Below are 26,408 nucleotides of genomic sequence, written 5' to 3' on the forward strand. Positions count from 1 at the left end.
GATTTTACGGAACCGATCTCAGAGATTTATATCGGCGAGCGCACGAAGCTTTAGAGATCTAGAAGACTTAACGCTGAAACGCGTAGAGAGAATCGAGGACTAAGTCGTGAGAGACAGAAAAAGAGACAAGTAGTTGAATAAGAGCGTAGGAGAGAAATTTAACGTAATTGAAGAAGAATAATCAAAAATCAAACCCTTGAAATTTAGAGGACTAAAAGGTTAAATTTCAGAAAGATATGATCAGGTTATGTAAATACGAAATCTTGAATTGAAGGGCCTAAAAGCAAATTCTGAAAATTATAATCGATATGTGGGGTTCGTAAAAGTTGGTGATGTTGGTGTAATGGTATTTTGATAGTTTCAACGTATTTTATCAGCGAAATTTGAATTTGGATAAGCTAGTTTGAACTTTGACCTTTCAATTATTGGATGGTAGTTCCTATATATTATCTAAAATCTATTCAAATTTTAAAACTAAACATTTTTAAAAGTCATCAAAACTTTATTACTTTGGGTTGGATAATGATTTTATAGATTGTCTTTTTGGGGTATTTGTATAAAATTATGTATATATGGGTATTTCGAATAATCTAAATGACTAAATTAGATAGTGTCGATATTTTTAAAGTTGTGAAAAAGTTGAAAATGTCTAGTCACCGTAATCTACATGCATCCCATGTCCACTCCGATGTAATTCAAATCTATATTATTCTTGATTTAATTATACTTATAGGTTGATTACATATCTGAATTTTCGCATGTACACTTCTAAAGTATATTTTATATTTACAACAAGACTATATTATTATATTTAAAGTTGAAATTTTATAGGTGTATCATTGGTTTTTTTTTTTTTGGAGGATTGGTTTGGAAATATATCGATTGGTTTAAGAGAGAGAGAAAAAAAATGAATATAGGCCGAGAGAGGTGATCAATTTGTTTGAACTTGCCCGCAAAAATACTTTACGATGTGATCTTTTTTTACTCGTCAATCATTTGGTAAAAAAAGGAAGACAAATTCTTAACGAAGTTTATTCTAATTCCCTAGGAGATGTCCCTGGTTCAGAGTCTAATGCCTCGGAAGACTTACAAATTGCAATTAAAATAATAATGAGAATTGTGAATGTGAAATGTGATTGCAAATACTCCACTAATTAAAAATAAAATAAAACACACTAACCAAAGAAAAGAAGAAAAAGAGAGAGAGATAGGCTTTATGTTTAATTCGTAAAGCGGTAGCATCCCGTAGCGGCGGTGCAACCTCGTCGGTATTTGTTGTCCGGTTTATCCGGTTTACCATCTGGTTTAGCTGGTTTGTTTTTCTTCAATGCATCGTAATTTATATATCTCTTAGCTTGAAGTATCCTATGGTTCACATCCATACCTGAATTCATCTTCATGATCTTTTCTTTTTCTCCACCGTCATTGCAATTGTTACATTTTACCGGACGAGATCCGACCACCAATGCTGGAAACAAAGCCGCCGAGATGATCACGGCGATGATCAAGAGCTTCATGTAATTCATCATAGAGACTTCAAGAGAGGGTAAATTCAAGAGTAGTTTGTTTACGTTTAAATGGTTTGTGATGAAACACTTAGTTAATCTACATTTTTATAAAGGTTAATATTTTTTGTAGGTTCATCGAATATTTGACCAGATTCTTACTCGAAAAAGAAAATCAAAATTACTCCGTCAAATTCATGGAATAAGAAATGAATACGGTGCCATAAAAGATGAACCTACAAAAATAAATGATTCACTGGACTTGATTTGCTCCATAGTGAAAGTTAGTCAATTCTCATAATTAATTGGTCAAAAACTCAATAATGATTTCCATATATGATATAGCATCTGATACATGAAAATACTTGGATTTACCCCTAGGGGTGAACATTCGAGGTTCACCCTCTTTATTTCATCTAATTAAAATATGCCATCTAATAATAATAAAAAATTTATTTAATTATAAAATTTAATTTACTACTAAAACGAAATTATGTATCGGTTTACGTTTATTAGAAAGGTTAGGGTTTAGATTTTATGATTAAACGAGGTTAACTATCGGTTTGGATTTACAAACGAGTTTAGATTTTACAATTAAACGACGGTTTAAATGACGGTTTGGGTTTACAAAGGAGAATTAGGGTTTAGATTTTTATTAAACGAGTTTAAATGACGGTTTGGGTTTACAAAGGAGAATTAGGGTTTAGATTTTGTAATTAAACGAAATTATATATCGGTTTGGGTTTATAAACGAGTTTAGATTTTACAATTAAACGAGGTTAAATATCGGTTTGGGTTTAGAAAATACGATTAGGGTTTAGATTTTTACGATTAAACGAGTTTAAATGACGGTTTGGGTTTACAAAGGAGAATTAGAGTTTAGATTTTGTAATTAAACGAGATTATATATCGGTTTGGGTTTATAAAAGAGTGGTTATGACTTAATTTTATTGTTTTATTTAGGAAATATTAATTGTTTTAATTTTTTTAACTAGATGACATAGCAAATTCTAATTGGATAATTAAGAGGGGGTGAATGAACCCAAGAATTGTTCCTGATACATTGATGGTTCAATAAAACTAAGGGGAGTGAATATACAACAAAACTGAGAGATCTCATCTCATAGAAACATGATTTAATTATTTTGAGCGATTTTGGATTTTGGTGCAAATTTAAAAAATTTTATTCATTATTTGAGAAGATTTTCTGTTAACTCTTAAGGGTGCTATTGGTGACATAAAAACTTACTGCAGTTATATATAACGTTTCTTAAGTCTTAAGATATCAACACAAGTTACTAAAACGAAAGTTATGTATATTGCAATGCTAATTCCAAGTTGAAAAAAAATTCGTATCCTTTATTAAATTGGAAGAGGAACTTGAAAATAATAAGAAATGAACAGAAAAGAAAATCACATGTATTATTTGAATAATACAGTATAATGTACTACAAAAGGGAAAAAGAATAATGGGGTGAGAGAGGCTCGAACTCTCGACCTCAGGATCACTCAGTAGCTATGAGACCTACGCGCTAGCCAACTGCGCCACCACCCCAATTACTAATAGAAACATTTTTTTAATTTAATTCATTACAAATCATCAAACACCAAGAAAAGTCAGACTCTTGACTTTAAGAAAGTTCGACTTATCCATTGAAATCTAAAATTTTTTGCCAGCCAAATATTCTAAAATTTCCAGAAGCAACAGCCGAAATTCGAGAAGAACAATATTCTTACATATAATAAAAGATTTAAAGATTATCCCCCTTCACGTAAAAAATACTAAACACATGACCTGGTCAAGAAGAACACAAGACTCAGGCAAACATTGGTTGTGTGCTTTATTCAAAACTATAATAATATCTGAAGAAAGGGAAAAGAGGACCAGAAGAAAGAGGTGAGATCAAATATGTGGTGAGGTGAAGAAGGGTTTTGGTGCATGGTCATCTCTAGCGAGCATCCTTGGACAAAAGACCTTGCGCTTCAACTTTCTTTGCGTTGCGAAGCTCATCAACTCCATCTCCTCTCTCAAACACAGCCGCTGCACCCATCCCCGTCCCTGCCAGAGTTTACCAAATCAGTAAAACCATCCCTCAAAAACATATTTCAGACACCAAATTTCACAATGAAAAAGCATACCAATGCACATTGACACTACTCCAAAACGACAGTCTTTTCCACGGCGTTTCATCTCGTGCAACAATGTAGCAACACAACGCGCTCCTGTGAGAGTTTTATAACAAGTATTAGTATTAGCCACTATACATTAGCGTTTTATAATTATATGGACACAATGGAGACATTGATATGCTTTGAAGACAACTAGGACGAACTGCAGCAAGGTAGAGCTATTGTAAGTTGGTTAAAAAACCGTTGGTGTCGTGAGGACTGAGTTCATAAAGATATATATATCGGAAGATTAGTTTTGGCTGTGGATTTCCTAAGGTTTGGTTGAGAGTTGAGAGTATCTCATTAATCAAGTCTCTATGGTTTGGTGAATTGGAATAAGCATAACAGTTTTACAGCCCTGTTCTTAACAGATATACCTGTAGCACCCAAAGGATGGCCTATGGCCATTGCGCCTCCGTTGACATTGATTTTCTCTGGGTTAAGTCCCAATTTGTTACGGCAATAAACAAACTGAGATGCAAATGCCTGAACACACAAGGATTAAAACCGAGGGTCATCATCAGAATGTGCGGGAATAGATACGTGGTAATAAGATCATGGAAGTGTTTCCTATTTACCTCGTTGATCTCAAACAAGTCGATGTCATCAAGTTCTAAACCAGCCGCCTTAACTGCAGCAGGAATGGCAACTGCTGGACCGATACCCATGATTGCAGGGTCAACACCAACTGCAGCAAATGTCCTGCAATACGTCCAATACTGTGCTACTTAGGAAAAGCCAAATACAGAAAGAACAATGTATTATCTACATATACTAGCATATCTGTGTAAATGGAAATCACAAGTATCTGCAGTTTTCGGTTTTCAGACTTCTACCGTCGTATCTTTATCAGCAATTATCACCCACCTGAATACACCAAGAACGGGAAGTCCTTTTTGCATTGCAACACTTCTCTTCATGAGGAGAACAGCTCCTGCACCATCACTTACTTGGCTGGAATTTCCTGTTTGCGACAGAACAAATGAAGCAATGGATTCAAAATTGGATAATAAGAACTGTGGTCTTCATAATGAAACAATAGATTCGGGAAAAGTACCAGCGGTTGTGGTGCCATCCTTCTTAAACACTGGCTTCAGCTTCCCAAGAGAAGCAAGAGTTGTGGTTGGTCGGATACCATCATCAACAGAAACTGTAATGGGTTTCTCATCACCAGTCTTTGGGTCAACAAGCTGAAATATAATCACGTTATTGACTATCATAAGAACATGAATGAAGTTCAGTAACTAATGCACGAGGAGAAGTCTTAAATGTTACATATGGAGGGTCTGGAAAATACCTTGGTCTTAACAGGAATGATTTCATCCTTGAATTTACCAGCAGCAGTAGCAGCAGCTGCCTTTCTGTGCGAGTCAACCTAGCAATATGACTCGATAGCTTAGCATTAGGCGATCAAAGTTATAGGTTATCTAAAGTACAACCATACTGAAAAAGTTCGGTTGCCTTACAGCAGCTTGATCTTGCTCCTGCCTTGAGACACCAAAGCGTTGTGCTACATTTTCTGAAGTAACACCCATAGGAAGAAGACAATTCTGTGCTTGTGCAAACTTCTTCACCTGAAATAACATAGTCCGTATTATAGTAGGCTATAAACATAACAGAGCCAGTTAAGACTCGAGCTAAGAGAGAATCAGTACCGCTGGGTTGACTGACCCTTCCCATGCCATTGGATTGGTAGTCATGGACTCCAACCCAGCCCCGATACCTGCATCCATCATATCGTCAGCTCAGTTCTCTATTAAAAAAAGGAGGATAGTGGCGTGCGTAATCAAAGCCGTTATTCACTAACCAATGTCATAAAATCCAGCTTTAATTGCAGCGGCTACGTCAGCAACAGCCTGAAGCCCAGATGAGCACTGTCTATTCACAGTTCTGACAGCCACGGTTTCTGCCAAAGTACATAACAGCATTAGTATAAAGCCAATAGAAAAAAAAGAGTTTCATCACCATACAGCACACAGAAGAAACATACCAGGGAAACCAGCATAGAACGCAGACATCCTGCATTCACTGGCTCTCTGAGATCCAGGTGCCAAAACAGTACCAACAACAATGTCCCCAACTTCACTTGGGTTTAGATTTGTCTTCTCTATCAATGCCTGTGCCAATAAGATACTATATATCACTAAAAAGTAGGACGGAAATAAAAACCAACAACAGAATAGAAAAGATAGCGACAGACCCTCAAAACAGGTGCGAGCAAATCATCAGGATATGTATCCTTGAAGTTGCCACGTTTCGACTTGCATAGTGGAGTCCTATGTGCCCTGCAATGGATCAATACGTGTGAGTCTAACAGAAAGATACAAGAAGTATTCAAACGTTATTGAAAAAACAAATACCAAAAGAGAGAAAGCATAAGAGATGGGACTTACGCGACAATCACAACATCATCTCCATAAAGAGAGGTCCTCTGATAGGCAGCACTGTCCCCAGCCAAGCAAGCAGAAGCCTGATAATTTGGGAAGAACACGTTAAAGAGATTACACGAAGCTTTGACTTTAAAGAAATCATCAGAACATGCACAGTTTCTGCAGAGCACTGATAATCCAACCCCATCGAACAAAAATCAAACAACAAAAAAAGAAGATATCTATCTCAATCCAGTGAACGAAATACAAAAACAAAATCCAAGTCTTGAATTTGATCTCAATCGAGCTGAAACTCAAAATTTTCAGCTCACAGACACGCATCGAATCAAATTATAATTCAGTATCAAAATGAAAATCCAAATTGCATAGAAAGAATCCAGATCAACAACGATCCATCAACCCCAGACTACAAACACAAGAGAAGACAGTCCTAGAGATCGCGATAGATCGATCGATAGAGAATGAGAGAGAACGCTTACGGATAGAGAAGCTTCGAAATTGTGCGAAGAAGAAGAAGAAGGTCGGAGATGTTCAAGAAGAACCCGTTGTCTTTCGATCGCTTTCTCCATTTTTTCCGGTTGATAAAGATAAAATCCCGATCTGTTGTTTTCTCAGAGAAGGATTTGTTCTACACGAAACCAACAGTCCTCGGGGTTGTGATCATTTATAAGGAAAGATGACTCACCGCTTTGCCCGTTCTTGGAAAATAATTATCCCAAATTAAGGAAATCAAAAAATATCTTTTTTTCGTAATATTTATTTGCTTAAAAGGACCAAAAAAATCATTTGGACACAAGTTTCTATCTGTGACAGCAACAGAAGTTCTTATCCTAATCCTATACTGTAGTAGTAATATCCAAATCAAACAGTTTTTAGCCTAATGACCTTACTCTAATAATGGAGAATTTTGTGTTCTTTTTTTTTTTTTTATAACAAAACTTGGTTTTGGTGAATGTGAACCAAATAAAATAATTGATGATGATAGAAAAGCAGAGTATGAGAGAAGAAGATAAGATTAGGCGTGACGTTTGCCCCCGCCCGTTTTGGGCTTTGAAATGCGTGCCTTGATCTGGAATCTGGATCTTAAGCTTCGTAATATTTACATGATACACCCCAACTCTTTGTACTACTTCCATTTACGCCGTCAAGTTGCTATTAAGTCTAAAAGAACCCTCTTGACTGTCTCGATCGCCAGTGTCCTTTCTAGATTATTATTATTTCTTTATGAATAATAATGATGAAAATCATAATCACTAAATAATTATTGAGAAATTACATTAGATAACCTAAAAAAATAACAAAATTAAATATCTAGCATCTAACCCCCTATTCACTCTCTTTCTCTTCTTATCTCTCTCTACCTTCTTTCTAAAAAACTAATTTTTCTTTTTTTTGGGTTATTCACCTAAATCACCCATAATTATTCAAACAAAAATCATGATAAATGAATATCCATCTTTAATTCTTGATTAATATATATATGTATATCATGAGCTTTTGATTTAGAGTTATTCTAAGTATTACTACAAACCGGCAAAAATCAGTTTTTATGATTGTTGTCAAACGCTTAATAATCACAATTGTTTGTGCATGTTTGCAGTTGGTTGCGAACGAAGTGATTTTTTTTTTGGAAGACGACATACTCTCAAAGTTTGTTTTGATATAACAATTATCACAGTTGATATGTATAAATACTTCTACTTTACAAGTTAATAAAAAGATACTAATCCACACTTTAATCATAGAGCTTGCATTTACTCCTTTTATTGGTTTTTACTTCATTGGACGCGCTTAGTTTCGTCGTTGGATTGCAAGGCAGCTGACGATGACCGAATAGCCGATCAACAATCTCCGGTAACGATGGCCGTATCACCGGACCAAACAACATTGCTCCATCTCTCCACACATGATCACATTTTCCCAGCACGGAAGGGCGAAGGTCTCAACATATAGTTCACAATTCTACTTTTTATCAAACAACCATCAAAGATCAGAAAACAAGCACAGTAGATATATAATTTACTTTTGCAGACTGCAGAAATATAAAGAAAGAGGAACAATATTACCAATGATGACAGTATGGCACCGCATTAACGCATATCTGCTTAAGGGTCGTAACTCGTAATATCTTCACACCTTAGCCGAAACCTCTATAAATTAATACTCGTTAAATTAATATTCACTATAAAAAAATACAATTACTACAAATTAATAAAAAACGATCTCTAGTTGGGCAAATATAATATTTAATACAAATAGATAAAAAAAAAAAAAAATTTGGTGGGATACAAATAGATAAAATAATAAGATAATATTTTGTGTTTTTTTTTTTTTTGAATTTACATTAATTATTGTTAAAATGAATTTCTAATATTTTTATTACATCAAATTTTTTGGTGTTCTCTTCTAGACATGATAATTGTTTTCTTACTTGTAATTGGTTCTAGAAAACTATTGATGACAATGAACTAATCTGATTTTAAAATAGAATTTTTTTTAGAAATTACACATAAATTTATCTATATCGATAAATTAAAAATATCTTAGTCTCAGACATTATTAACACTTGTATTAGCTCTTACATGCGACATGGACTTCAGTTTTATTTTTGAAGAGATACAAGATTATTTAATCTCAGACATCTATCCAATTTCTAATTTTTAAAAACAATCTTATCAATTTATATTTTCAATCTTATCTTTTTATCTAATATACTTTGAGTTGGCAAACAAATTTTATGCAAAGAAGAGACCAAATTATTAAATATGTCAATTTTCTTAGTTAACCTTACTAAATATCTTTATTTTATCCTTTTCTACATTCGTTATATCTTCATATCTATGTTTTTTGCAAAAACAAAATGTCAACCAAGAAAATTTACATTTTTAATAATTTTGTTTCTTCTTTGTATATATATTTTTTCCTAACTCAAAATTAAATTAGATAAAAATATAATTGCATCTCTTATATATGATTTTAGGGGTAAACATTCCCATATCACCGGATAAAAAAAATGTTCCTTTTTTTTTTTGATAACACATACACATGTAAACTGTAAAGTATACATTTCTTATCTATATGAATGAAGTATAAATTTATCCAACACATACAAATTTAATAAATCATAAAAATACCACGTGGAACTGTAACTATAATGTAAATGTGACACAATATACAGTCAAAACATTCATCATATTAATTCCAACTTATATAGGTTTTATATAGATTCAAGCGGATATGCAAAAAGAAGTAAAAAGAAAGAATCCTACATCTATTTCACAACTTATTACTTGTTATGTACATAAAATCATCTTATTCCATCTTAAAAGGATCCTTTCATAATTTTATAAATAAGAATTTTCCATATGGATGATAGTAAAGATTACGTTTCCCATATTTGTTAAATAAATACATATATTCTTATCTTGTAATCCTATAAATAAGAAGCCTAAACGCTTTCTTTTCCTTCATCCAAAAAAGGGTTACCAAACCAAATTAAAGAAGAAAGAATGGCGTCTAGGGTTCTTCTGATTTTGTGTCTGTCTTCTCTCTTCTTCTTCCTCGCCGCTTCCACGAAGGAATATCCCAGCCAAGCAAAAATCTTTGACGTCAGAAACTATGGTGCTCACGGTGATGGCCGAAGAGATAACGCTTTCTCGTTTACAAAGGCGTGGAACGAAGCTTGCCAATGGAGTAACGGAAGATCAACGGTCTATATTCCTCCCGGAATATTCTATCTCCGTCAAGTAACGTTCACTGGTCCTTGCAAAAACCCTATTACTTTTATTATCAGAGGAACTTTATTGGCTCCTCGTAATCCTTACGCTATCAAACAAGATGAATGGATACTTTTCAAGTACGTCGATAATCTCACGGTTACTGGCGGTGGATTACTTGACGGCCAAGGATCTTATTCTTGGCCTCTCAATGATTGTAACAAGAACACCAATTGTCGTACACTAGCTATGAACATTGGGTTTGCTTTTGTTAAATCATCGAAGATCAACGGTCTAAGATCTATCAACAGCAAAATGGGACATTTCAACTTATTCTCGGTCGAGGATTTTAACATTACAGGCGTTACCATCACTGCTCCTGGAGATAGCCCTAATACCGACGGAATCAAGATCGGGAAATCTAGCCATATGAATATCTTCAACGTCACTATCGGAACCGGTGACGATTGTATCGCAATCCTTGACGGAACCAGCAATTTGGATATCTCTGATGTCAGGTAAATATAACTCTAACTCAATCTCATCAGTCATCACTAGCTGTGCAAAATGTTACATTGAAATTTACTAAAGAAATAATGATGAAGGTTTTTTTTTAATTGAAAAAAAAAGAATTAGAGGAAAAACAATTTAGTTTATTCTTTTCCTATGTAGTGGGTGATTTGTTTCCTTAATTTTTTCTTCTTTGTTAGTCTTAACAAACTTTGAATGAGCTGGAATATTTTTCTTTATTTTAGATAACTGGTAAAAATTGAGAATAATATGTTATTTCTTCTGCATTTTTTTCTCTAAAAGTGTAGCTATTTGTAACCTTGATCAAGCTAAACCTCATTATCAAAACTTCACTTTATAAAAAGACTTGATTACAATGTGTTAAATATAAGTTATGATAATATTTTCGAATATTTATATGTTTATCAAATATTTGACCTCTCGATGTCTTCCAACACTAGGTGCGGACCAGGGCATGGGATTAGTGTCGGGAGCCTTGGGAGATATAAAGAGGAGAAGAACGTCCAGGGCTTAACAGTCAGAAACTCGATTATCAACGGTACAACTGACGGTTTACGTATCAAGACATGGGCTAAGTCGGTATCGCAGATTTCGGTTTCGAATTTCCTCTACGAGAACATCCAAATGATCAATGTTGGAAACCCTATCGTCATTGATCAGCAGTATTGTCCACACGGACAATGTGATAGTCCTGGAAAGTATGCTTCTCATGTTCAGATAAAAGACGTCAAGTATAACAAAATTTGGGGAACTTCGACAAGCAAAGAGGCTTTGAAGATGCAATGTAGTAAAGCGTTTCCTTGTCAAGACGTCGAGCTCTCAAATATCAACTTGAAATACGTTGGACGTGACGGTCTAGTCACGGCTTTGTGTGAGAACGTTGGTGGATCGATTCGTGGCAAGATTGTTCCTGCAAATTGCCGGATTTGATCTTTATTAGATTGTTGGATTTTTAGACTTTATATAACTTTTTTAGGACTAGGATTTTATTAGGTTTTTCTACGATGCAATACTGAGGCTACTAAAACCTAATAAACATCCAAATAATTTAAAAATTTGGGATGTGAATGGTTGCTGCAGTTATATGCATCATTTATAGGAAACGAAAAAAAGAGTTGGTCCATTTAGATTATGACCGACCTTTTTTTATTCATTTATAGTAATATACATTTTCTGTTATAGCTAGGAAAAAATCTTGTAATTATTATTGATCAATTATTTTATTTGCTAATTCTGATTATTTATAAATTTTTATATGATTATATCTTTTTCATGAGGTATTAAACTGATCAACAGAATATAATGATCGATACCATGTACAGTATTTTCAACTTTGTAGACAATAATAAGACACTAGATCATCACCCGTACTAAAGTACGGGTTGAATTTTATTTATTATAAAATTTATATAATATATATATTAGAACTAAGTTTTAATATATTATAATAGTAAGTGAAAAAATATTAATTTTGTTGTCAGTCCCTATATACAATATTAGAATAAATATAGATTTTTTTCTATAATACTCAATTATGGATAGTACGGGTTGAATTTTATTTATTATAAAATTTATATAATATATATATTAGAACTAAGTTTTAATATATTATAATAGTAAGTGAAAAAATATTAATTTTGTTGTCAGTCCCTATATACAATATTAGAATAAATATAGATTTTTTTCTATAATACTCAATTATGGATACTTTTTTTTTAAGATATGAAAACGGAAAATAATTTTATTTTTTAAAAATAATATTTTTTGAACAATGAGTTAATATATGTTAACGACCACAAAATAGGATTGCATATATTTCAGTTAGATCAAAAATTAAAATATCATAAATAAATCGCATATAAAACATAGATTATTTTGAATTAATTAAGAAAATTAGGTATTATTTTGAATTAATTTAGAAAATTCTTTTTCAATTCATAATTCTTTGGTTGTTGAAATAGAGATTTGTTTGAGCTAATCTAATTACAGAATTTGTTTGAGATTTATAATTATGGAATTTACCAATTATTCGCATAATCGAATATGTTATAAACATATATTTAGTATATAATCATACCAAAATCAACCCGTGCGTAAAGTCTATATTTTTATTTTAGAATCTCAATATTTCATTTTAAAATATTGCATGCACAATCTCTTATTCGTTAATTCTAAAATTGATTTCGGAATCAAATTTTCAAATATTTAGAGGTGTCAAACCATATTTAAATGTTCTACACTATTTTTAATATTCCAAATTAAAATCTTTAATTTTTTTTGTAGTTTATAAAATTATGAATTTCAAAAAACAAATTATATGAAATTAAATATAACTATTCAAATAGTTATAAGGATCAAAACTCATTTAATCATATAATATATTATATTTAACCCGCTACCTATTATAAATATTTTTCAAAATAATCAAATTAGAGTATTTATAATTTTTAACTTTTTGAACTATTAAGTATTGATGATTTTTTGAAATTTATTATTAACTTTTTGAAATTTATTCTCTAAAAATATCAAGTAAAACTTATTTTAAATGTTGCAAATTAAAATATTTAAATTTTTATTGTAGTATATAAAATTATACATTTCAAAAAAATAAATGTATGAAATCGAATATAAATATTCAAATTCTGACATGTTGCTCAGTCGGAATTTTTGTTGACTTTATTTTTGTGTGAAAAAAATATATTACTCAAGTCTTAATTTTTGACCCGTTTAATTGTTTCCTTTATAGATTGAACAATTTATATGCGTTTTTAAAAATTCAAATCTTGGCATATGCAGAAAAAAATTTACATTTATATTTATTATGTAGATAATATGATAATATAATCATATAAAGTTGAGAGGTGAAGTTTAATGATTAATAACAAATTAATATGGTAAGTTAGATATCAAATCTTATATGTTCATTTTGATTGGTCATTTAAAAAAAAAAATAACAGATTTTCGTTTTATAATTTAATTAAATTAATTAAATGACATGAATTAGTATTTTACTTGTTTATCCTTAATAAATTGAATGAAATTTGTTCTAAAAGAAGATTTTTGTAATGGCATTCTTAAGTAAATTCTTACAAAAGGGAAGGTTAGTTAAGGGTATCTTATAAAGTGTACTCCCCAAATAATAGTATAGGATGATTTCGTGGGGGCAAAAAATATCAGTGATTTGATTCCTAAAACAGTTGATTCTGTTAGATAGAAAATAGAAGAAGCAAATTGTATTCTTTCCATTTTTTTGTTTTATTCTAGTTACTCAAATATTCTTTCCATTTATTTATTATTTACTAACAAAAATGTTTCTTGCTCAATAATATTCAATTTAATTATTTTCCGTATAAATATAGTAATAATATACTTATATATTTAAGTTTCACTTAAATATAATTTTCTTACACTGAATATCATAAGAATTTGAAGATTTTACATTAAAAGGGGATAATGGTGGGATTACCCGTAGTATATGATTATGTAATTTTAAATCTTTTGTCAACAACGTTTAGGAATCATATTTAAAACTTTATTTTAACTTTTGAAACTTACATTGAATTTCTTTATAGTTACACTTTGAATCCTCCATTTTTCTTTTCTTTTAACTAAGAACAAAATTTTATGATTTTATTTCAATCACAGTTTATACGATGAATGATTTTTATGAATGTTTTTCCTCAAATAAATCTTTTTTTTTTTTTCTATGATGACTATACAAATCATATTAATCTATTCATTAATCAATTTCGGAGTAAAAAATTAAGTTAAAAAGACCCTTTTTCACGGCGGCGCCGGTGGAGGTAAATCACCGCACGTGGTGGACACAATTACTTTCCCAGCACGTTCTCCGGACTCTATAAGCATCAACACTACTTCTCTCATCGTCGGTCGATCCGACGGCGAAGATTTCGTACAGAGCACTGCAATTTTCGTCACTGTGATCATGTGATTTAGAATCACATCGTCCTCTACCTTGGTTAAATAAGGATCGAGGATTTCAGATGTTAACGAATGATCTCTGATATGATTTCTTGTCCATGTGGCAAGATCGCCGCCTTGCTCAAGCGGCTGAACCGGAGGTTTTCCGGTTAACAATTCGAGAAGTACAACTCCGAAGCTGTAGATATCGCATTTCTCTGTTACTTTCATTGTGTATGCATACTCTGTAAAAAACAGTTAAAAAACGGTTAGATTTAAGTTTGTGTAAACTTGAAAGTTTTATCTGTTTTTTCAAACATACCGGGAGCGATGTAACCGTAGGATCCAGCGACGGCTGAGACGGATTTTGATTGTGGCATGTCGATGACTTTAGCTAACCCGAAATCTCCAACATGAGCTTCGAAATTCTCATCAAGGAGAATGTTATTAGATTTGATGTCGCGGTGAATGATTCTTGGTTTACAATCATGATGTAAGTAAGCAAGACCTTCCGCTGCACCGAGTGCGATAGCAAACCGAGTTGGCCAATCCATGCTATGCGATTTCCCGCCGTGAAGTAACTCGCCAAGGCTTCCCCGAGACATGTACTCGTAGAGCAAGAGGTTTGAGTTTGATCCTTGGTGGTAACAGAAACTGTAGAGCCTGACGATGTTCCTGTGACGGATTTTGCCTAGTGTTAGAATCTCGGCGCGGAAACTGTTATCCGTGTTGTTGTTGTTGCCTTCTCTGTTGGATTCGAGTTTTTTAACTGCTATGGTTTTACCCGAAGGCATAACCGCTTTGTAAACGGTTCCGCAAGCGCCTTTACCGACAATGTAGCTATCGTGGAAGCCTTTTGTTGCTTCCAAAATGTCTTTAACTGTGAATCGTTCTTTAGGGACAAAGTAAATGTCGGATTCTTGAAAAAAGGGCTCCTTGTCGTGCACATAAGGAGCCGTTGGTTCCACAGGATTTCTTAGGAAATGAACGACAATAGCTATGAGTAAAAGAGAGATACCGCCAATGACTGAAGACACAATGATGATGATTCTCCCGCGACGAGCAGAACCCGCTTTTAGAGATGAAAGGTTGGGCCAAGAGGACTGGTTAGGGTCACAGCTTCTCAAATGGCCGCCACAGAGTCCTTTGTTTCCGAGAAAACTGGTTAGAGTCATGTTTTGAAAGAGCTGCGTATGCGGAAGACGTCCAGTGAGGTTGTTGTATGAAAAGTTGCAGCCGAGTAAACTGGATAAGTTCTCGAATGTGGTTGGGATTTCGCCACTCAGATGGTTGTTGTTCAGAGATAGGTACATTAGCAGGTAAAGATTCCCAAGCTCGGGAGGTATTTCACCACTGAAATTATTGTAGCTCAGGTTCATTGCAATTTGCAGACTCGAGAGTAAACCGAGTTGAGGCGGGATACTTCCTGAAAACAAGTTTCCTCCCATCTGCAGCTCAGTTAGATGCGTAAGGTTTCCAATGGTAAACGGTATGTTGCCAGAGAATCTATTTTCTGAGAGTCTGAGGATCTCGAGCTGATGAAGACTTCCAAGCTCGCAAGGTAAAGAACCAATGAAACTGTTCCGGCTCAAGTCAAGTCGTTGAAGCATCTTACAGTTAGCTATTTCAGAGGGGATTGGTCCGGTGAGAGAGTTTGAGGAAACGTTAAATGTTACCAGGTTGGAGAGTTTACCGATCTCTTCGGGTATATTTGAGGAAAATTGGTTAGCTGCAAGATGAAGTCTTTGCAGCTTCTGGCAAGTGCCTATCTCAGGAGGTAGCGGTCCGCTAAACCGGTTTTGATCCAACTCTATAGCAGAAAGGTTGACAAGCTTGCATAACTCGGTCGGGAACTGACCAGTGAGTCGGTTTCCAACAACACGCAGCTGCAGCAGCGATTTGCATCTCAATACACCTGCTGGAATGTTTCCAAATATCCGGTTAGACCCGAGATTCAACAGAATGAGATTAGCTTGTTGACAGATAAAAGGCGGTATTTTCCCGGAAAGTTGGTTCTCTGAGAAATCAACAACCCATAGTGGACTGTACAAACCAAGACCTTGAGGGATTACACCGCTGAGGGAATTGTGGAAAAGCTGAAGTTGGCGCATAGACGTAAGATTCTGGAAACCCGGTGGAATAGGACCGGTTAAGGAATTGATGGAGAGATCGAGTTTCGCCAAATTCCTCAACCTACTGAGCTCATTTGGTATGATTCCAGTTAACTTGTTCTGAAACAAATACAATAGCCTCAACTCACTGATCTTGCTTAGCTCAACCGGAATCTCACCACTCAACAAATTCTCCGAGAAATCGATTTCCATTACTTTGGAAAGCTTTCCAAGCTCCTTTGGGATTGTCCCATTCAACTGGTTTTGGTAAAGATAGAGCTTCTTCAAGGACTTCATGTTACCAATCTCTGATGGTATCGGTCCAACCAATGAGTTATCGTATAAAGCCAAAGTCTCAAGACGTGCTAAATTCCCAATCTCTTTCGGAATTGACCCGGAAAACTTGTTCTGCCACAGAATCACCTCCTGAAGTTTAACAAGCATCCCAATTTCCTTAGGAAGCTCTCCAGAAATGAAATTCTGCGCAAGACCGAGCAACGTCAAGTTAAGGCATTTACCAATTTCAGCAGGTATATTCCCAGAGAAATCGTTCTGCCCTGCTCGAAATGTCATCAACTTGTTGAGATTTCCTATAGAACGAGGCAATGGACCGGTCAAGTTGTTAGTATAAGCCACAAGCTCTTCCAAGTTGTATAAATCACCAATCTCTTCTGGCAAAGGACCCGAAAGCTTGTTATTACAAATGTTAAAACTTCTCAACTGCGATAACTTCCTAATCTCAACCGGAATCGAACCACCAAACTGGTTATTGTTCAAAAACATAACCTCCAGCTTCGAACAGTTTCCAATCTCCCGAGGAATATCTCCGGTTAACCCGTTATACGCGAGATTAAGATAGACCAAGTTAACCAAACCACCAATGCTCGGGCTTAATATCCCAGAGAGATTCATAGAACTCAAATCAAGAGATGTCACCACCAGATTATCACTATTATTACTGCCCATTGAACTGCAATTCACACCTATCCAATTACACGGCGTCTCGTCAGTACCATTCCAGTTATGCAAACGGTTCAACGAATCTTGAAATCCTCTGTTCTTCAACTCCAAAAGAAACTGACCATCACTGTTTAAAGACTCTGAAGTCCAAACCATAAGTGTCAAGAGAAACAAAACCCCACCAAACATAGATTTTGATCCTCTCTTAAACTCAGAGATCCACCAAACCATTGTTCCTCTCAACTTCATTCTTGATAAAAAGGAACACTTTACAATCCTCAGCACCTGCAATTACAGAGAGATTCACATTTCTTTTCACACTAAAGTAAAAAAAAATCAAATCTTTCCAATTTAACGGAGACGCTAAAATGCAAAACTCAGAGCTTTACGCAGCGAGGACTTAGATCTAGCATTGGAGTATGATTAATTTAGATCTGAAGAAAGTACTACTAGGTTTCAGGATTCAAATTATCAGCACCAAAAAAAAAAAACCAAAATTTCAGTGAATTTTAAATGAATGGAAAGTAGAGAAACGAATACGAAGAAAACTTACCAATGTGAATCCATAGACGAAACCACCAAGCAGTTGAAGCTGCAAGAAACAAAAGAATGGAACCTTTACGAAACGAACTAAAAGATTTCAAAAAATGTCAAAGCTTTAAGATTTCTTACTTTGTGCACTTGGGGACAAATTTGAATATCGCAAAAACTTTCTCTTTTCGATTCCTTAAGAAAAATTCAGGGATTTGATAGAATGAAACCAAAAGATACTGTTTAGGAATCAACAAAGATCATGGTTTTGATCTGGAATCAAGAGGATTCAGAAACCCAAAAGGAACTTTAAGCTCCACAATCCCAAGAATTAAAAGAGAGAAACTAGAAAAGGTAAGAAAAAGTGAAGATAGAGAGAGAGAGAGAGATAGTGATGAGAATCAATTAGTGTATATTCCAATAAGGATTTTGATTTATGGGAAAGAAGGATAAGTAAGTTTTTGCTTTGGCTTGTTGAAGTTCTAATGGCCGACAAGGCATGCCTTCTCTCTCTACTGTGTGTGGGTGGTTTCTCTCTCTCTTTCTTCTTATAGTGATGAGAAGAAGCTTGTGGGTTTTTTCTTCTTCTTTTTTGGCCATTTTCTTCAGTGCCAAGAACATCAATTTTCTAATTGAAAAAGGAAGTTGTGGGAAAAAAATAAGTAGTAGAAAGTGGCAAACTTTTTTAGGCCAAAGAAAGTGAGAGAATTTTTTATTTTCTCAGCAAAATCTTTTCCCAGGACTAGCTTTTGGAGATTTACCGATTGAGACAGCTTAGGTTCTGATTACTTAGACCGGATTGTTAGATCATGAATTTTCTTTTTCTCAAACTTATAGGTGATTGGGATGAGACTTTGAAAATGTAAAGTCTTTAACTTTGTTTTGAATTATTTAAGTTTCAAATTTTCTAAAAATTTTTTTTTTTAAAAATTAATGTTAAATTATATTCAAGAAAAAAATAAACTTGTTTACACTTCAGTGCATACTATTTTTAAAAACATAATTGAAAAAACAAAGAAATGAGAATTTATCTTTGTTGCTTTGATTCGAACCAAACTTGGATGTCTCCTGCATATTTGAGATCTCATCCACTCTGAATTGTGTTTAGCCGGTTTCTAATGTTTTGATCAATCATTTTTACCAATCTCTCACATGGAGATGGGTCTTCGCCATGTCGTCTGCTGTTTTTTTTTTTCGAATGGAATGAATAGCGTTTTGAAAGATGTATCGCAGAATGAAGCACTTTGTCTTGTCTAGGCCATTACCGATGAAACAATTTTTTTGTATTTTACTAGCCCTAAAATTTTTGTTTAATTTTCTAAGTCCAAGTATTCATTTTTTTTTTCACCTAAAGCCAAATAATATATGCAGTAGATCTTTTTTAAACAAACAAAAAAAAGCCTAAATTCACGACCAATCGACACCAAATTTTGAGAATTGCAAACCAATCCCTTAGCTTCTAAATTTCTACTCCTAAACATTACTATACCGTTTACAAAAAAAAAAAAAAAAAAAAAAAAAAAAAAAAAAAAAAAAAAAATTACTATACATTCTCTTCAAAATCACAATTTACTTAGAAATTTCTGTATCTTTGATTAATTACATTATTAGATGTATATTCATATTAATATAGTTTTAAGTCAAATTCAATGGTGCAAGACTACAAGTCAAAGTCATACGTTTATTGATAAATATTAAAAGAAAGATATTTAAATTTTCAAGAAACAACTCTTCAAAAATTATTGATCGTTTACTTCAATTTGGTTGTCTTATAAAATTTTCTTGATAATATCAAGTTTGAAATAGAATTTAGAACATTGCTTTGAGTTAAAGGAACGATGTAAAATTAAAATTATGAATTGACAACAAATATTTGCTTTAAATTCCCAAAAGTCTTCATAATTGTTTGATACATTACCGAATTAAGGACAGCATGATGTGACTGGGGAATATGGGTCCAACGGGACGATCGGGAGAAAAAAACTGCTCAGTGAAAGAGACTAGATCATCCGATAATCACCGTTTGATGTGGAACTTACTTAACTTTTCTATTGTCAATGGAAATACTAAACTAAACAGTTTTATAAAAGTAAAAATAGAAAAGCTAAAATTGATCTCTGATTTGATATTGTGAAACTCTTCTGTGTAGCGTTTTAAGTTAAGAGACCACCAACTTTGTAAAAATAATAAAAATTACTGAAAAAAAAAAAAACCTTAAAATAGATTTACTTATTTGTTACAATTCTAACCCTTTTTTTTTCAACCATACAATTCTAACTTTAGAAAGTGATAAAAACATATGGAGGTTCATGTTGCTTGACACGAAATGATTAAATTATAAGAACAGAAAGGGCCTTTATTCTAACGGGGACCCCAAAAACCTTTTTCGATAACATTTTGGTATAAGTAAATAACATTTTACATTATAGTTGTTAGATTATCCCCACTGGTTAGAACAAAATTAAAGGCGGCAAATTTAAAAATGAAAAGTGAAATATTTAACAAAACCAAGTGGTTACTTTCTTAGCATGTGCATGATAGTTTGGATGTATTGGAAGATATAGGTCGAATGAATCTTCTATGTGAACTAATAATTTACTGAAACAATGAAAGACTATAATTTAGGAGTGACTATGTATGCAAACCGATAAAGAATTTCGCTAAATATAAGTATCTCTATACTATTAAAAGAGAAGTACAAATGAAAATGGGTCGGGTTAAAATCAGAAAATTGACCCGAAATTCTGAAATCGGATCTTTGAAATTTTTTTGGAATATAAATTCGAATTAATAATGAAAAATCGAAATAAAATCAAATATTTATGGAAATCAAATAAAATCTGATTGTACTTATGGTAACTAATAATAAAAGCATATTCCAAATAATATTATACATTAATTACGTATAATAAATTTGTTCATATATTTTTGGGACTAATTCCATAACAATCAATGTTTTTGTCATTAATTTCGCTCATTTTAGCCAATTATCATTAATTGAAAGATATTTTACTTGCTTTAAAGATTTCTAGAAAATTTTTCACAAATAACTCATCTGTTTTATAAATTAAATTGATATTTTTATTTTGGTCGTGTAAATTAAATAGATATTTTTATTTTGGTTGTGTAAATTAAATAGATATGAAATCCATGTAACTAATTTTAATTTAATTAGATTAAATCGAAATTATGATATTTTCATACCTATAGCTTACCAAAGAAGTTTAATTTTCAATTTATAAAGATTTCTTGAATATGATTTTAGAATTATTCAACAAGATGATAAGTATTTATTAAATTTTGTGAATCATGAAAAATAATAATTAATTTTTAATCATTATACTTCATCTTTCAATCTCTCATCTAACAAATAAGATACATATTCTATTATTACTATGTCCAAACTTCATTTTATTGTATGACTAAATAATATTCCCATTAGAACTGTCAAAGCGAGTTGATTCGTTCCGTTAAGTCCGTTTTGCGATAGACAAAAAATATTTTGACTTGTGGTTAGTCGGTCCGCACGACCCGCTGATAGCATATATGAAATACAAACCCGTCCCGCGAATGTATGCGGATTTGCGGGATTGTCCATGGATTTTGTTTAAATAATTTTAAAGTAACCAAAATTTAAAATACTACTAAAATAAATAAATAAATCAAAATACTATTAAAAGTTTGTTTAAATTACCACATGTTGAATAAGTTATAATTTTATCAATAAATACTAATATGCGGGCTAAACCGCCAACCCGCGGATGAAAACCGATTAAACCTATGACCCACTGCGAATTAATCCATGTGGCCCGCTTATTTGCGGATTTAATATATTTTCCCAAATCTGCCCCATAGTGAGATGATGTGGGCTCGACCCGCGGTTTTTGACCTATTTTGACTGCTCTAATTCCCATGAATCGTCTAATTTTAGAATTTTAAAACACAAAATTATATTTTGTAAATCATAATTAATACGATGGGTATATTTATAAACAATTTTACATTTTCTCTACAATTCGTTATTATGAATATTTATAAGTATACTATACGATTCGTTCTACTAAAAAACACACAATATTAAACGCAACGTATGTAAACCAATATTCTCCCGCGGTGGACCGCGGGTCCGATCCTAGTATAACTGATAACAAATTAATTATTGGTTCGAAGTCTAAATCGAATCGTCTGAAAATAGATTGTTTGCATATACATTTAATTACATATAAAGAAACTATATATATTTCAGCTAAAATCTAATATCAAAAACAATTTTTAAGAACGTCAATAGCTATTTAAATTAATACTATATCTGTTTCAATTAAATATCGGTTTAACACTTTCACATGAATAAAAAATAATAAAGCTTATATTATATTATGCTTTTACATAATAAGATTAAATCTAATATAAAATTAATTTTACATTTTTATTAGTTCTAATTAAGAGCAAACTTGATATTTTCTTACAAATTGTAAAACAAATATTAGTCTTAAACGGATGAAGTATTTGCGTATTTGATAGTTCGCATATCAAAATTTTCTTTTGTTAATTTGTCATGTGACATAAGATTTCTATCTCTTTTGTGAGTTGGTCCATGGCCACTATGACTACATGTATATCCAATCAAGTCAGTTAGGTGTGATATTTGACATTATTTAAAATGTTCAGCCAAAATGAGAAGATATCCACTAGGAGGCTAGCTACTCTCTAAGCTACATTGGTCACGCTTCTCTTACTCTTTGTTTTCTTAAGGTGAAATACAAAAGCTGGTGGGACTTTAACCCCTAGAAACTAAGCCGGCAGGACTTTAACCCTCAGAAACTGAGCCCCAAACACGGGGAAACAAGCAAAAGAGAAAAACTAAAACTAAAAATATCTAAACACGATTCAAATGATTTAACACAGAGATACAAATTCTTTATTATCCGAGCCAACCGAAATCGCAAAACTAACAGAAAGTCGACGAAGGAGCTGACTACCACCCAGAAAGTCTCTGATCTACATGTCTCACTTGTTAATTAAGAGTCTTCAGAAGAAAAACTTTGAGATACTTTGGATGACGGAACGGTGGAACCTTGGCCAAACTTGCAAAAATCGTCGGAATCGCCCGGCCGAGAATGTCAACTAATGGACATGAACCGGTATAAGGACCCAAACCTAGGCGGATCCCTTCTTCTTTCTTCCTTTTCTTTACTTAATCGTATATCATAAAATCAAAATATTTTGCTTCTTTTGAATTGAATGGGCCACTTCAAGAAGTTAGGAATATAATATGTTGATGTAAAATCGTTTGCTTTTCCTAACAAAGCCTTAGTACCAAACTTTTATATTACTATATATCAGTTTGTGATATGAGATATCTATGAAAATGTATTTTATTATAAACTTTCAATAAGACCCGTGATATGTTTGTCATCGTAGTTTGATAGTAGAAGAAACTCATGGCAAATGATCTTAGCAATCAAATCAAGCCCACAATACAAAATGTCGCTATATATATATATATATATATACCATTTTGCATAAACAAATGTGTTTGGTGGTTAAATATTATAATTACTCGATGCTAACTTATTATATACAGTCAAATAGTTAAGTTTAAGCAGCCGGAGTCAAGTTTATTCTCGTTAACCCAAAAAAGAAAAAAAAAAAAGAATAACGCGTCGTATTTTTACAAGATCGAATGACAATTTTTATACTTTTGAGAAATTTGAATTGCATGTTTAGAATCATTTTCTTGGATACAATAGCTTGTAACGGAGACATACGTATAAGTATTAAAGTAATCAAAATAATTTCACATAAGCATCAATCTCGAGATAACACTTTAAATCTTATCGAATCCCAAGCAAGAAGTCATTAAACAAAATTTGTTTTATACCATCCAACGATTACGCAGCGTTGTATTTAATAGAAATATAATAATAACAATAAAATGATATTCAAATTAACAATAGTTTATGTTACATGTTAGTTAGAATAACCAGTATATGATTAATCAAGTTATTGAGAACTTCTTTATCGAAGTTGCTTAGAAGCTCTCGGCGATTAGATCTGCCAAGCTTTGACTCAACATGCGTCAATAAGTTAAGATTTTCATTATTTTATAAAATACTTGTTTTATGAGCGCATATCATCATCGCCCACTTAGCTTGTTTTTCTTATTACACTTCATAAACAAGTAGAGATTTTCTAGCAAACGGTATATTGTTTAGATAGTCATCAACATGAATCTTAAGTATATCTATAATCCATCATATAATATATGATTATTGGAAAGAACAATTATTATAGCTATATACATTAATAAACGGATATGCTTTGTATTTTTGTTGTATCCGAAAGATATAGAATGGTTGATCCATGCATGATGCATCCAATCTATCATGAATTGAGCATTATTTTTAATATAACACCATTCAAATTCTAGCTTCTATATGAAAATTTATTCACAATCTAAAGCTTTGAATGAAACCGTACATACATGGATATATAATGTACCTATAATACATATACATACACTGATACAAACGTTTCACGTATAAACACTGGCGGATCCATGTTGAAGGATGAGGGGTCATCTGACACCCCTTAAATATGTATAGTAAAAATTATTCTTAGTAATTGTTATTTATTTGTAGCTGATTTGGTTTAATGCAAGTATTTTGACCCCCTTTTACTAGGTTCGATACTTTCAATTATTTCATTAATTATTATTTTTGTCTTTTTTATAATGGGCCACAGTGACACGTTCCATAGTGTAACTACAGACTTTTTGTTTTGCCCTTCTTCTCTTTAGTGTGTCCATTCAAATTGTTTGAAAATTATATACCTAACTTTTTAACCAAAGAATGATGATAAAAAAGATGTCTAAAGACAATTTAAACTTAAGGATTTTTATTATAAATATACCGTTTTTATTATAAATTGACACCAGTTAAAAAAATTTCTGGGTCCGCCACTGCGTATAAACGTACTCGTTCATCTCTCTGTAGGAGCCAAAAGCGTGTGAACGATATATATGGTGGATAATGAAACCCCACACATGTCCATGTCACCTCCAATCCAATCCCATTTTTTCCACTATACCATTTGTAACCACGTGACTTGTCAAAGACTCCTATCATTCAATAACACTTACAGTGTATTTGTATTTACAGATTTTATTTCGCCATTCTTATTTCTATTGGTTTCTACTCTACAACGTTAGATTCACAAATAATGAAAGTTTGGTTAATTAATTCATCAATTTATCTATATATATATATATATATATATATATATATATTTATGTTGGTCAAAACTTTTTTAATTGTATTACATGTGTTGTGAGTTTTGTGACTTGAGAGACTTGAGACTTGACAAAAAATGTAAACGGTACTAACAGTATAACATAATGGGTTTTAACAATTACTGGTAAGCCCATGATGTTTTGTAATCCTTAAGCAGTTAAGCCCATCTATCTGCAGATTTCGATTGAAGTGAAAAACGACCGGTTAATGTTTTGCCACGTCACCAGCAACATTATCAGAAGTCAGAACCCATAAGTCCTCGCCAGTTGGTCAGATTTTTTGCGATACAGTCGCCATGGAACTGGTGGCTCTTCCGATCCACCACCGTACGGGTTTGTCAAAATTTCCACCACTTAAAACCGGATATCCATTAGTTAACCGGATTGGACTAGCTCTACGATTCAGCAATGTTAGAATGAGAAAGCCCGTGTATTTAGGAACGATCTTAACGAAGAAATCCAGAGCAAGAACACTAACGACGACGGAAGCAGTTTCCGGCGGAGGAGTTTCGCTTCCGCCTCTGGATTTGACGGAGGATAATATCCATCTGGTACTATCCGAAGCTCGTATCGAGGTAAAGCTTTCTTCTAACCGTTTTTGCCTAATTCAAGATTGGTACGAAATAAATTCAGAACCGGTATCGATTAAACCGAATTGCACCATCGTTTCTGGTCCGATTTTCTTCCTGCTTGGTTACGTTCGTTAATTCGTTTAAACCGAAACTGTAACGAACCGGTTCTAGGTCACATTGAGAGATTGTGTTCCGCATGAAAAAAAAACAGAGCATTGTTGCTTGTAAAGGAAACAATCTTAGTTCGTTTTCGGTTTTTAACAGACCTAAACTAGAGTCTAGAGGTTCCGATTTTGTGAATTTTTGATCAAAAATCATGTTTTGGTAGCTAGCACAACTCTTCGACTCATCGGTTGGGATAACAGGACAAGTAGAGTTAGTGGAACTAGACGGGCCATTCGTTAAGATAAGTTTAAGAGGCAAGTTTTGGCATACACGTGCAATGGTTCTAGCTAGAATTGGGAACTACTTGAAACAGAGGATCCCTGAAATTTTGGAGGTTGAGATTGAAGATGAGAAGCAACTCGATGATAGTCCTGCAAATTTCTAAATTTTCCATTTTTGTCTATTCGGAAATATTATCGATCTTTCTTGCTGCTTAATGTGACTTGATGATGCTTATAAGTTGTTGAAACTCTGAAAATCGATTTGTAGCAAAGTATACATTGTTTTTAGAAGCCCAAAAGACTAGCAATCTTTTTTTTAATAACT

The 26,408-nt window shown here is 33.0% G+C and overlaps 5 protein-coding genes and 1 non-coding gene across 6 annotated transcripts; 2 read left to right on the forward strand and 4 right to left on the reverse strand.

Moving 5' to 3' along the window:
- Nucleotides 1-448: 448 nt before the first annotated feature.
- On the reverse strand, nucleotides 449-1,852 carry LOC9317331 (protein RALF-like 18). The gene has a single exon (XM_021029737.1). It carries the CDS (start codon nucleotides 1,527-1,529, stop codon nucleotides 1,221-1,223), a length of 309 nt encoding a protein of 102 aa, XP_020885396.1. The 5' UTR covers nucleotides 1,530-1,852; the 3' UTR covers nucleotides 449-1,220.
- Nucleotides 1,853-2,975: 1,123 nt separating this feature from the next.
- On the reverse strand, nucleotides 2,976-3,060 carry TRNAM-CAU. Its single transcript is given in 2 exon segments — nucleotides 2,976-3,011; nucleotides 3,023-3,060. It is a non-coding gene; the product is annotated as a tRNA-Met (tRNA).
- A 111-nt stretch (nucleotides 3,061-3,171) lies between these two features.
- LOC9317332 (3-ketoacyl-CoA thiolase 2, peroxisomal) lies at nucleotides 3,172-7,079 on the reverse strand. The gene is made up of 14 exons (XM_021028209.1): nucleotides 6,544-7,079; nucleotides 6,068-6,144; nucleotides 5,875-5,959; nucleotides 5,665-5,791; nucleotides 5,482-5,580; nucleotides 5,330-5,397; nucleotides 5,141-5,248; nucleotides 4,972-5,049; nucleotides 4,732-4,864; nucleotides 4,542-4,638; nucleotides 4,253-4,376; nucleotides 4,052-4,160; nucleotides 3,645-3,728; nucleotides 3,172-3,564 (listed from the first exon to the last, which is right to left on the reverse strand). Exons 1-14 carry the CDS (start codon nucleotides 6,631-6,633, stop codon nucleotides 3,455-3,457), a joined length of 1,389 nt encoding a protein of 462 aa, XP_020883868.1. The 5' UTR covers nucleotides 6,634-7,079; the 3' UTR covers nucleotides 3,172-3,454.
- Nucleotides 7,080-9,460: 2,381 nt separating this feature from the next.
- On the forward strand, nucleotides 9,461-11,573 carry LOC9317333 (exopolygalacturonase). The gene is made up of 2 exons (XM_002879385.2): nucleotides 9,461-10,298; nucleotides 10,752-11,573. The coding sequence occupies exons 1-2, from the start codon at nucleotides 9,574-9,576 to the stop codon at nucleotides 11,239-11,241; spliced, it is 1,215 nt and encodes a 404-aa protein (XP_002879431.1). The 5' UTR covers nucleotides 9,461-9,573; the 3' UTR covers nucleotides 11,242-11,573.
- Nucleotides 11,574-13,920: 2,347 nt separating this feature from the next.
- LOC9315499 (probable leucine-rich repeat receptor-like protein kinase At2g33170) lies at nucleotides 13,921-18,433 on the reverse strand. The gene is made up of 4 exons (XM_021028417.1): nucleotides 17,976-18,433; nucleotides 17,857-17,895; nucleotides 14,555-17,588; nucleotides 13,921-14,477 (listed from the first exon to the last, which is right to left on the reverse strand). Exons 3-4 carry the CDS (start codon nucleotides 17,550-17,552, stop codon nucleotides 14,095-14,097), a joined length of 3,381 nt encoding a protein of 1,126 aa, XP_020884076.1. The 5' UTR covers nucleotides 17,553-17,588; nucleotides 17,857-17,895; nucleotides 17,976-18,433; the 3' UTR covers nucleotides 13,921-14,094.
- A 6,923-nt stretch (nucleotides 18,434-25,356) lies between these two features.
- Nucleotides 25,357-26,374, forward strand: LOC9317334. The gene is made up of 2 exons (XM_021029968.1): nucleotides 25,357-25,700; nucleotides 26,026-26,374. The coding sequence occupies exons 1-2, from the start codon at nucleotides 25,422-25,424 to the stop codon at nucleotides 26,245-26,247; spliced, it is 501 nt and encodes a 166-aa protein (XP_020885627.1). The 5' UTR covers nucleotides 25,357-25,421; the 3' UTR covers nucleotides 26,248-26,374.
- Nucleotides 26,375-26,408: the final 34 nt, after the last annotated feature.

Source organism: Arabidopsis lyrata (genome assembly GCF_000004255.2).
Source record: "Arabidopsis lyrata subsp. lyrata unplaced genomic scaffold ARALYscaffold_4, whole genome shotgun sequence".
In the NCBI taxonomy this organism is placed as follows: Eukaryota; Viridiplantae; Streptophyta; class Magnoliopsida; order Brassicales; family Brassicaceae; genus Arabidopsis; species Arabidopsis lyrata.

Coding starts and splice junctions, on each gene's coding strand:
- LOC9317333 (XM_002879385.2), top strand. CDS start 9,574: ATGGCGTCTAGGGTTCTTCTGATTTTGTGTCTGTCTTCTCTCTTCTTC. Junction 10,299..10,751: donor TTGGATATCTCTGATGTCAG/GTAAATATAACT, acceptor TTCCAACACTAG/GTGCGGACCAGGGCATGGGA.
- LOC9315499 (XM_021028417.1), bottom strand. CDS start 17,552: ATGAAGTTGAGAGGAACAATGGTTTGGTGGATCTCTGAGTTTAAGAGA. Junction 14,478..14,554: donor CTACGGTTACATCGCTCCCG/GTATGTTTGAAA, acceptor TGTTTTTTACAG/AGTATGCATACACAATGAAA.
- LOC9317331 (XM_021029737.1), bottom strand. CDS start 1,529: ATGATGAATTACATGAAGCTCTTGATCATCGCCGTGATCATCTCGGCG.
- LOC9317332 (XM_021028209.1), bottom strand. CDS start 6,633: ATGGAGAAAGCGATCGAAAGACAACGGGTTCTTCTTGAACATCTCCGA. Junction 5,792..5,874: donor TGCTCGCACCTGTTTTGAGG/GTCTGTCGCTAT, acceptor TTATTGGCACAG/GCATTGATAGAGAAGACAAA. Junction 5,249..5,329: donor AAGGGTCAGTCAACCCAGCG/GTACTGATTCTC, acceptor ATGTTATTTCAG/GTGAAGAAGTTTGCACAAGC.
- LOC9317334 (XM_021029968.1), top strand. CDS start 25,422: ATGGAACTGGTGGCTCTTCCGATCCACCACCGTACGGGTTTGTCAAAA. Junction 25,701..26,025: donor TATCCGAAGCTCGTATCGAG/GTAAAGCTTTCT, acceptor ATGTTTTGGTAG/CTAGCACAACTCTTCGACTC.